At 42.8% G+C, this 12,062-nt stretch overlaps 1 protein-coding gene across 2 annotated transcripts in view; it reads right to left on the reverse strand.

Annotated features, from left to right (window-relative positions):
* Positions 1 to 4,804, reverse strand: part of LOC111982533 (fibroblast growth factor 12-like) — a 130,982-nt gene extending 126,178 nt beyond the window's left edge. Inside the window, exons 1-2 of one of the 2 annotated variants that reach the window (XM_024014101.3) lie at positions 4,456 to 4,804; positions 4,197 to 4,351 (exon numbers count right to left, since the gene is read on the reverse strand). In XM_024014101.3, coding sequence (XP_023869869.1) covers positions 4,197 to 4,236 — 40 coding nt within the window. In that variant the 5' untranslated portion in view covers positions 4,237 to 4,351; positions 4,456 to 4,804. Of the gene's footprint in view, positions 1 to 4,196 lie in introns of both variants that reach the window. The other variant, XM_024014100.3, reaches the window with a different exon arrangement.
* Positions 4,805 to 12,062: the final 7,258 nt, after the last annotated feature.

Genomic DNA, 12,062 nt, shown 5'->3' on the forward strand with positions numbered 1-12,062 from the left:
AGACAACAGCATCCTTTCTACCTCGTCCCTTTCTACTTGGTGAAATTCGAACATGCATTGCATCTCCTTCATGATACAATCTGTTATAAGGGTATATGAAATGGAGCCATCAGTTGGAATCATAGCCTTCCTCAACTTGTCCACTTTGCCTGTAAAATATTAATTAAAGTAGTTTGCGATGTTGTGTGGTTTTGTAATAAATATACCCTCTTTCAACAAAAGAGGCAGACATGTTCGAATTCCTACCCATAATAGCGTTCAACAGTCTCCACAGTTTTTTCCCATCACCCTTTACTTCATCATTTTAGTAATGATTGATCGACTATCGAGGATCGCTATGGGGCGCAATCGGGCGATGTAGACTTGTACACAATTGCCCAACCTTCACACACACACACACACCCTCTCTGTGTGTGGTTACAGTAGGCTAACGTATATCAATGGTTTTAGGAACAGCAGTAACATCAGGCTGCCCAGCCAGTTGTAGCTCAATCTTGGGTGCAATGATCACGTTCCCGCACTGACTGACTGTGTGGAGGCTCATTGACTTAATGTTATGTTAGCCTACATGCTACACAAGCAAAGTTATATATAGCTGTCAGCTATATTAGCCACGACTTACCGTTCTTTGTGCAGCTTCAAATGTTGAACAAAGTTGGAAGTTGTTGCGCCTCCGTCTGTCATTTTCTTTCCGCATGTTTTGCAAGTTGCAATCCGTTTTTTGTTGACTACAGCGTAGTCTTTATATCCGAAAATAATAATTTGGGGTATCATCTTTCCAAGGGTTCCGACTGAATTCACCCGCCGACATTCCTCTGCATTGCCACGCACAACTTTTTCTCAGCTAGCACAATTTGATTGGCTGCTGTCCGATTCAAACTGTAATCCGTTAAATGAAGAGCACTGCACACCTTTTTTAATAGCATCATTTTTAATATTTGAGCTTGGGGAGGGTATCAAGTTAGTTTGAGTCAAAAGGCTCAAGTCCAAGTAAAGTCACGAGTCATTGGTGTTAAAGTCAAAGTCGAGTTGCAAGCCATCATATGTGACTCGAGTCTGACTCGAGTCCAAGTCATGTGACTCGAGTCCACACCTCTGGTGCTTGGTATCCGGCAGTAGTAGACCAGGTTGCCTTGATAGCTAGCTGCTAGGCTAGCTGCTTCGCCAATGTAGTACGGCCTTGTTTGAGCAAGGATCCCTGGACATATATCAGCGGTCCCAGCGTTAACGCTAACTACTTTGCAGGATCCAGATATGAATGGGAAAACTATTATAAACTTTTTGTCACTTGAATCACCAGTGTGTGTGTGTGTGTGTGTGTGTGTGTGTGTGTGTGTGTACCATGAAATAAAGCATTACCACAATTGCTTCTGGGTTTGACTCTTTATCACCTAAAGTAATGTTCCTGTAGAAAAGTTATTGCCTTAGCCATAGTCCATTCTTCTATTTAGAACAACATTAAAGATGCACTATGTAGAAATCGCATAGTGCACGTAGAACAGATCGACCCTTTCCTAGACTTAATGACAGATCTATAACTCACATTTCTATGTGAATTTGGTCCGGTGGCCCAAAAGGTTGTATATTGCAGCTTTAACTTATATAATACTAGACATTCACCATAGAGTTTCAATGAAAAGCTACCATTACAAACACATAAGAAAAGAAAGTAAACATATAATTATTTCACAAGATGTTTGTTGTGTTCACAGCAGAAATGCATGCCAAGTCATCCTCTTTTCAGACATCTTGGAGGCCATGTCTAATTGTGTTAAAATGCATGCCAAGTCATCCTCTCTTCAGACATCTTGGAGGCCATGTCAAACTCACAACTTTATATTCTCCAGTTCCCCCCTTTCTCTGCATCTGCAATCGTTCACATTACATGGCTCCCTTCCTCATGTAGACACATACTAATCTAGAATGAAAATTCTATGCAAATAACTCCAATCCCACACATGTAACCCATTTACACACGGTCACATGCACTCCCCCACATTCAGGACAGAATCCAGGGCAAAACTGAGAGAGAGAAGAAGGAGGAAGGAGAGCCTGTGTGAAAGAGACCGTAGCAAAATATTGATCTGTGATGGTATCAGACACCATGTTTTGACCCAAACTGTCTGTCTGTGTGCTGAGCCAGCAGGATCCAAGGACCCAAGGCTCCAGAGGTGTTTAGGACCACTGGGCACCTGGCACACACACAAAAACATCAGCAACACTAACCATCCATGGCCCTGAGAGGCAGATAGAGTGATGAGATGGGAATGTTCGAAGAGCATGAGAGAGTCACAGCACAATGAACATAACCATCTGCGGTCATATTAATCATTACACATTTAACCCATGTTGATTTTGTGTGTGTGTGTGACATCCCATCTTTAAAGCAAAACTGTTTGGATATAAGATTAGGGAGCGTTGTAAGGGAATTTCCATCCTATAACCAGTGCAAGGTGTACGTCATGCTGATTTCAATGCATGGAGATATCTATAGGTGTCCCATTGGAATTGTCAGGTAACCTTTTATGTGTATGGAGCATCTGTCACATGTAAGCTAGGCAGCCATTAACCTCAAACCAAGCACACTCACGAATAGACAAGGGTAGGTAACTTTCTAAATGTATCCGTTACAGTTACTGTCATTTGTTTTTCAACAGGACAATGACCCAACATACCTCCAGGCTGTGTAAGGGCTATTTGACCAAGAAGGAAAGTGGTGGAGTGCTGCATCAGATGACCTGGCCTCCACAATCACCTGACCTCAACCTAATTGAGGTGGTTTGGGATGAGTTGGACCGCAGAGTGAAGGAAAAGCAGCCAACAAGTGCTCAGCATGTGTGGGAATTCCTTCAAGACGGTTGGAAAAACATTCCTCATGAAGCTGGTTCAGAGAATGCCAAGAGTGTGCAAAGCTGTCATCAAGGCAAAGCGTGTCTACTTTGAACAATCTCAAATATAATATTTATTTTGGTTACTACATGATTCCCAAAAAAAAGGCGCCTTTTTTCAATGCTGACTTGAATGTCATTGAGAAAACAGAGAAGTGTCAAATATTTTTTTCCCAAACATCCTTTCTGAATTTAAAAGTAATCCTCGACGTAATTATCTAGTTTTTCAAGAGTATCTGTAATATGATTACAATATTTTTGCTGGTAACATAACGGATTACTGTCACCGTTTTTGTAATCCCTTACATGTAACGGATTATATGTAATCCGTTACTCCCATACCCTGCTAATAGACAACATCATGAATTGGTTATTGACAGATAACATGTGCCATGGCCGATGAAGCACGGGTATTTAATAGGCAGCCCAGATGAAAATCAGGCAGGTGTAGGAATTATTTGACTAAACCTAATTTTTATATTATTATAAACGTCAGGTCAACTCAAAACACCCGTTTTATCAACCAATATGCTACTCCTCTTATATCAGGTGACGAAGTAGACTAGAACACAGGCTACATGTGTAATGATAATGCGCGTGGGCCTTTAGCCTTGCCCATAGCCAGAGAATTGAGAGAACCCACCCTTCCCCTCCCGAAACCCTACGGGGATGTACATTTGGCAGGTTGACGTTTATTGTTATGAATCTTGCCCTGGGGGCAGAACTGAGCAATTTCCGCTAGATGGGCCAGCAGCAAAGTCAAAATTGGCTCTATGAAATTCAAGAAAACAAAAAATCGTTTTTTTTTGTCTTAATTTATGGCTAGGGGTAGACATTGAAGTTAGCAGTGTGGTTAAGGTTAGGGTTAACTTTAAAATCCGATGTTATGACTTTGTGTCTGTGGCAGTTGACCGCTCTGCAGAGCTGCCTCTAGAACAAGATTCATGACGAAAAACGCTAACCTGAGTAAATTTGCTGCATCAGGGTTCTTTCTGTCAGCCATTCGCTGAAAACAAAAGCAACGAGGTAGCCTACAAGGGCGAGTCGTAGTAGGCTATGGATGCTCTACGCCCGCAGCAGCAGGAGACATACACAGATGTTCGTAGCCAAATAAACCACACCTTAGTCCACCCCTGCTATTTTCATGTAGGCTAAGCGGCAAGGCGCCTGTCCTGTGTACGAGCTCCAAGTACCGCAGTCTACTCACACAAAGGCGTGGGCCACGCACTGCCACGCCACCAGACCCACGTATTCAATACACACAACACACACCCAGTCTGTTATTAAATGACTAAATAAGTTGCTTACCGGGTGCTTTGTCTGCTTTATCTACTTTAATGATCTCCATCTCCCGTTGTGATTAGGTTGATCAGTGAGGGAAGTTAGAGACGGTGCGTTTCTGGAAGATGTCAGAGCTGGTCTGGTCGGGCTGTGGTTCTTCTTCCCGCCTGCTTTGCCTGCCTCTGTAATCAACAAGCGTGACGGGTGAGAACAGCTGTTTTGTCAATTGCCGGACTGTCCGTGAATCAACTGATATTGGTTATAAGTGAAGGGTAGAATGGCTGACTTTGAGATTTTGGGGTGATTTCCGACCGAGCAAATTGGACGCTGTGTCTGTATTTTCTCTGTCCACGCTCGTGCATTAAACCAGTGTCCGCGCGCTGCTTATCCGGAGCTGTCCTCTCGCTTTGGTGCTGAAGTCTATGCTGCAGCTCGGGCTCCTGTGAAATACAGACGTGACGTCACGACATACTCCCCTGCGTTACATGTTAGAAAGTGGGAGAGTCACTTCCACTATTGAATCTGTGCATCCGACAACAAACACCTGCTATATATTTTCCTAGACATCAAATAAAGCTTTTTTCCCTTTTACATAATCAAGGTGAGAATAGCTTCGAGAAAGCGTTGACTATCACGAGATAGGGTGCATCAGATTCTGCCCAATAACATTCTCCTCGTCATAGCCTACTCTTCTGCGATTTTTACATCGACTCATTTGTATTCAGAGCACTCAGAAGTTTGCTTCTCACGTAATCTATCTGAGCTCAGAAGTCCCTTTGATCCCATTTATATAGGTCTAAGATTTCTGCTATTTTAGGAAGCTGAATATGTTTGGATAAAGAAGAAACTACAAGTCCTGTTCTTTTTCAGATATAGTCTCAAGTGATGACTCAATTGGGGGCAGGTGTAGGCTGGAAAAATAAAAAAATGTTTACAGGATTTTTTATCAACTAGGTTTAGTGTGAGTTTCCATGGTAAGACAGATTGGTACCCAAGTACAGTGATGTTACTGTGATGGGCATACTTTTGGGTGACCTGTAGGCTGTAGGGGCTTAAGGGCTGATGACAAAGTGATGACATATTGCATTTTAGTTGCCCCAAAAAATTATGAAATTGAAATATGCAGAACGAAAATATAAACGCAAAATGTAAAGTCAAAAAAGAAAGGAGGACCAAGGCACTCTTCATATAGTTAATTTAAATGCATTTATTAGTATGGCATGTTCAATAGAAACAAAGTTTTTTTTAAACCAACGCGTTTCGGCTGCATGGCCTTCGTCAGGGAGGGATGAAACAGAACAAATGGTCAACAGATGCCAAAAAATCATCCACACTGACTGGAAAGCAAGTTCAAAAGTCATCAGCAAAATACATCCAGCAACTTAAGAGTGACACCAGTAACTCTAAATCCATTTCTGGCCCACACTGTGCCTAGAGTGCTTGGTTAAGGGGAAAAAGGCATTTTAATTAATTATATGAAGAGTGCCTTAGTCCTCCTTTCTTTTTTAATGACCAATTCATCCCGTTTACCAAAGAGCACCTTCTGTCTACCAAAATGTACTATTGTGTACCTTAGTAGTGCTTCCTTTCCTCCTCTTTCTACTAGCAAAATGTAAAGTGTTGGTCTCATGTTTCACGAGCTGAAATAAAAGATCCCACAAAATGTTCCACACACTCAAAAGGCATATATTTCTCTGAAATGTTGTGCACAAATTTGTTAACATTCCTGTAAGTGAGCATTTCTCCTCAGCCAAGATAATCAATTTACCTGATAGGTGTGGCATATAAAGAAGTTGATTAAACAGCATGATGATTACACAGGTACACCTTGTGCTGGGGACAATAAAAGGCCACTATAAAATGTGCCGTTTTGTCACACAACACAATGCCACAGATGTCTCAAGTTTTGAGGGAGCAATTGGCATGCTGACTGCAGGAATGCCCACTAGAGCTGTTCCTTTCTCTACCATAAGCCACCTCCAACTTTGTTCTAGAGAATTTGGTAGTACGTCCAACTGGCCTTACAACCGCAGACCATGTGTAACTACGCCAGCTAAGGATCTCCACATTCGGCTTCTTCACCCATGGCTGCGTCCCTGTACAGTCATGTGAAATCCATAGATTAGGGCCTAATACATTTATTTAAATGAACTGATTTTCTTCTATGAACTGTAACTCAGTTAAATCTTTGAAATTGCTGCATGTTGCATTCATATTTTTGTTCAGTATAGTTAAGGCCCTATTTCAATAAATATTTATTTGGGCCAAGTAGGGCTACATGTTATGCATAGCTGATAATATAGGCCTATATGGTACTGGTTTATGGTTCAATATTTCTAAGGTTGTGTCCTAAATGGCACTGTATTTCCTATGTAGTGCACTACATTTTACCAGGGCCCATATGTCTCTGGACAAAAGTAGTGCACGATACACTCTTAGAATGAGGGGTAACTCAAGGATCCCTTGAGATTTTCAACAAACCCTGGAGTTTCTCAAAAAACATTGCAGTCAATGGGTTCATATTAGCAGCATTGGCTGGTTGAGGGGTTCTTGGAGGAACCTTTAATGTTTCAATGTTGCAAAGGTTTCTGGAGGAACCTTTTTGCTGGGGCTTGCAGAGCACTTAGAATTTACTTAGCAAATAGATTTTCTGCTTTGCTATACATTATGAGCAGGCCTTAGGGGGCCTGGCCCGCCGTACCTCCTTGCCTGTCCAAATAAAAACATAGAATATTGATAATTTATTTGACAGAGATGCGTGCCGACAGAAAGACGCATCAATCTCAGATTGTCACGGCCGTCGAAAGAAGTGGACCAAAGTGCAGCGTGGTGAGCGTACATTTTCTTTTATTTAGTAAAATGTCACCAACAAAACAAGAAATAACAAAAACGACCGTGAAGCTTACAAGGGCAATAGTGCCCCTAACAAAGACAACTTCCCACAATGACAAAAGGGAAAAAGGCTGCCTAAGTATGATTCCCAATCAGAGACAACGATAGACAGCTGTCCCTGATTGAGAACCATACATACCAACACATAGAAATACAAAAACATAGAAATCCGAACATAGAATGCCCACCCCAAATCACACCCTGACCAAACCAAATAGAGACATAAAAAGGCTCTCTAAGGTCAGGGCGTGACACAGATAAAGCATCCGGGCAAGCGAAACTGAGCCCCTCTGTCTCAGTATGTGTCGCCAATTTATCTGATGCTGTCCGACTAAGAAGAGCATAATACAAATGGTGTATGGCCACTTGCAAATTGAAGGAAAGTTGGCAGGTGCACAGTGCACAGTTTGGATGCTGGAATTATTTTGGACGAACGTGTAACCTACTTTTTGAAGGGATTTGTTTGACAATCAGATGAAAACATACTGACTGGTTGTGTTCTTGCCATATTAAAAGGTAATACATTTTTACAGTTAAATTACATGTCTTTACTATAAATTTTTTTATAATTAATTCACACATACTGTACATAGGAGGTCCCGTGGATCAAATGGCCGTCCTACTGAATCATTCTGGCGCCGGCCCTGCTCAGAAGATGAAAATATGTAGTTTTCGGCAATGGCTTTATGGGATAGCTAGCGAATTATAAACAATTACCCATTCCAATATGAATACTCTTTAAATAGCAATGTTGAATAATAGAACATTTCCTGTCAAGCCAATTAAATTACGACTGCAGCCTCCTATTTTAATTCCGAAAAGTTTATTGTGATGTTAATGATGTTTGCTTACGACGATAACCTAGCCTACACTCTTAAAAAATGCTTGGTTATTTGGATGACCCAACTGCTAGGTTGCAGGCATTGGGTTACTTAGTTGGATTGTTTTCTTTAAAAAGAGCCAGGTTGGGTTGTTGATGCTGGGTTATTGATGCTGGGGGTGTGGCTTAGTAAGAGTGTGGCTTTCAGATAGTTCTTCTTGGACACTGTGAACATAATTCCTGTTTATCTGCTCCGTTATATTGTCATCACATATTAAGGTTGAACACTGACAGTTTTGTAGCTTCAATGAGGTTTACAGACGTGTATGAGTTCCTCAAGTGCCTATGCAAATCCCAATGTTGGATTATTTACCATTTTATTACTTTTTGAGGAGGTCATTGCATTCAGATGATTGTCATGGCTCCATATAATCAGCAATGTTAATGTTCCATTAGAATGCTGCTACAATATAATATTAAAAAGGTCCAACATTAAACCCCTCCCATCGCAAACAGGTTTCTGTTTGAACCTTTACACAGGCAGCCCGGTATCAGCGTATAAGAGTCAATCTGTGGCACTTTTGCGAGAATATATTCATCGTGTCCAAGGGGTTCCTCGAATAACCTTTTCAGAGGGGTTCCTTGATTAACTTTTGTGACCTGGAAAGGTTCCCCATGTAGCAATTTTTAGAACCCCAAAAGGTTCTCCCATGCTCCTTTGCTTCTAAGAGTGTATGGGGAATAAGGTGCAATTTGGGGTGCAATCTAAAACCACTGAGGGAAAAAACTGAACGTAGTGAGATATGGAATACTGCCTGTAAACCTGCATTTTTTAAAGGTTTTTTCCACTTTGCTGTGGGCTGCACATCACTATGTATTATTGTCTGTCAATGTTTACAAGGCTACTTTCTTACTGGACCTTGGATGTAATTGTTATTTGAAATGTGCAAGCTTTTTGTGTTGGTTGTTGGCACCAAGAAGATACAGTATTTGTCATATTCTTATAAACGTGACTGATAGAAAAGGCTTATTTGACCCATAAGCCTCACTGTCCTAGAATATACAGTGATGAACACGGCCCTCTGTAAACACACCTCCACAACAGTGTGCATGGGCATATGGTGAAGTTACCCTTAAACGCTGATCTGAGGTCAGTTTACCTCAGATCAGCGCATCCGGGGAAGCGCATCCTAGATCTATACCAAGGGGAAACTTCACCCCGGAGCGTGTGCATGCAGAGAGGGTGGGGCTGGGAAGAGATGTGTGCGGCCGCTTGGTAGGAGCCTGGGCCGCAGGTGTCCTGACAGGTGCTGTGACGACAGGAACCAAAAATAACCTGGCAGAGGTAGAGAGGAGGCTGGTGGGGGTGTACACAAAATGGAAATAGATTATCCCAACACATTTGAATGTTTTAGGCCAGAGCTGCCAGTCTGTGAGCACAAATACAGAGAACACAGATATAATCAGTATACATTCAGATAACATAACATACTTGCACCTAAAGAACTGTCAATTTCATCAACCCCTTCCTTTCAGAAGTACTTTTTTATTAATCTACAAGAAAAGTTGAGGACCTATAAAGTAGGCTACAATACATATGTCCAGTCATCCCGAACTGCTTCAATCAACCCAGCAGCCATCACTCTACATTTTCCCTTATCTAAATCAACTTCTGTATTTATTTTTTCTCTTTGTTTGGCAGTATATGGGATTCAGCTTTAAGCTGTGAATGTTTACAAGATCAAATAAACCTTGTTATATAGATTGGAGGATAAAATCCACGGTTCTGGATTATCTCTGACTTTCTATCATCCAATGCACTTTGAGAAGGATGTGAGAGAGGACGCGTGGAATCGAGGAAAGACAATTGCAAAAGAGCCAAGTACTCAAAGGACAGCAGCTCCCACATCTTAAGCCGGGTGTCAACTGATAATGGCGCTGGAGGGGATGACTCATTTTACGTGCTGCTAACCAATTGTGCTATTTTTGTGTGTTTTGTTGCGTTGTTTGCAACTTATTTTGTACATAATGTTTCTGCTACCGTCTCTTATGACCGAAAATAGCTCCTGGACATCAGAACAGCGATTACTCACCTCAAACTGGATGAAGATCTTTTCTTTAATGAGTCTGACGCGAAGGATATACTGCTGCTCCCGGACCTGGCCCAAATCCCCATAATTCGCATGAAGAGGAGATGGAGATACAGGGGCCGCAGATCCCGGTGCCTTGTGAGAATTTGTCAGCGAGCGAGTAACCCGCCTCTACCATCCATGCTATTGGCCAACGTGCAATTACTGGAGAATAAACTGGATGAGCTCCGTTCGAAACTATCACACCAACAGGATATTAAAACTGTAACATCAATTCGTGGTTGAACGATGACATGGATAACATACAGTTGGCAGGGTTTTCGCGCATCGGCAAGACTGAACAGCCACCTCCGGTAAGACGAGGGGTGGTGGTCTGTTTGTATTTGTCAATAACAGCTGTGGCGCGATCTCTAATATTAAGGAAATATCAAGGAAGGTTTTGTTCGCCTGAGGTAGAGTACCTCATGATAAGCTGTAGACCACACTATCTACCAAGAGAGTTTGTTGTCTATATTTTTCATAGCTGTCTATTTACCACCACAAACCGATGCTGGCACTAAGACAGCACTCAACGAGCTGTATAAGGCCATAAGCAAACAAGAAAATGCTCATCAAGAAGCGGCCAGGGACTATATTGTAGGGAAACGTAAATCCGTTTTGCCTAATTCTTAATACAAGACTAAGATTGAATCCTACTACAACGCTCTGATGCTCATCGGAAATAGCAGGGCTTGCAAACTATTACGGACTACAAAGGGAAACCCAGCCGCAAGTTGCCCAGTGACACAAGCCTGCCAGACGGGCTAAATGCCTTTTATGCTTGCATCAAGGCAAGCAACACTGAAGCATGCATGAGAGCACCAGCTGTTCTGGACGACTGTGTGATCACAGTCTCCGTAGCCAATGGGAGTAAGACCTTTAAACAGGTCAACATTCACAAGGCCAGACGGATTACCAGGACGTGTACTCAGAACATGCTGGCAAGTGTCTTCACTGACATTTTCAACCTCTCCCTGACCAAGTCTGTAATACCAACATGTTTCAAGCAGACCACCATAGTCCCTGTACCCAAAAATGCCAAGGTAACCTGCCTAAAAGACTACCGCCCCATAGTACTCACATTGGTAGCCATGAAGTGCTTTGAAAGGCTGGTCATAGCTCACATCAACACCATCATTCCAGAAACCCTAGACCCACTCCAATTCGCATACCGCCCCAACAGATCCACAGATGACGCAATCTCAATTGCACTTCACACTGCCCTCTCCCACCTTGACAAAAGGAAAACCTATGTGAGAATGCTGTTCATTGACTACAGCTCAGCGTTCAACACCAAAGTGCCCACAAAGCTCATCACTAAGCTAAGGACCCTGGGACTGAACACCTCCCTCTGCAATTGGATCCTGGACTCCCTGACGGGCCTCCCCCAGGTGGCGAGGGTAGGCAACAACACATCTACCACATTGATCCTCAACACGGGGGTCCCTAAGGGGTGCATGCTTAGTCCCCTCCTGTACTCCCTGTTCACCCATGACTGTGTGGCCAAGCATGACTCCAACACCATCATTAAGTTTGCTGACAACGGTGGTAGGCCTGATCACCGACAACAATGAGACAGCCTATAGGAAGGAGGTTAGAGACCTGGTAGTGTGGTGCCAGGTCAACAACCTCTCCCTCAACGTGAGCGAGAAAAAGGAGCTGATCGTGGACTACAGGAAAAGGAGGGCCGAACACGCCCACATTCACATTGACGGGGCTGTAGTGGAGCGGGTCGAGAGCTTCAAGTTCCTCGGTATCCCAGTACATTATTGGGGCCAAGCTTCCTGCCATCCAGGACCTCTATACTAGGCAGTGTCAGAGGAAGGCCCCAAAAATGGTCATAGACTCAAGCCACCCAAGTCATAGACTGTTCTCTCTGCTACAGCACCGCAAGCGGTACCAGAGCACCAAGTCTATGTCCAAAAGGCTCATTAACAGCTTATATCCCCAAACCATAAGACTGCTGAACAATTAATCAAATGGCTACCCGGACTATTTGCATTGACCCCCCCCCTTTTTTTACGTTGCTGCTACTCACTGTTTGTTATCTAT

Source organism: Salvelinus sp. IW2-2015, linkage group LG22 (genome assembly GCF_002910315.2).
Source record: "Salvelinus sp. IW2-2015 linkage group LG22, ASM291031v2, whole genome shotgun sequence".
NCBI lineage: Eukaryota > Metazoa > Chordata > Actinopteri > Salmoniformes > Salmonidae > Salvelinus > Salvelinus sp. IW2-2015.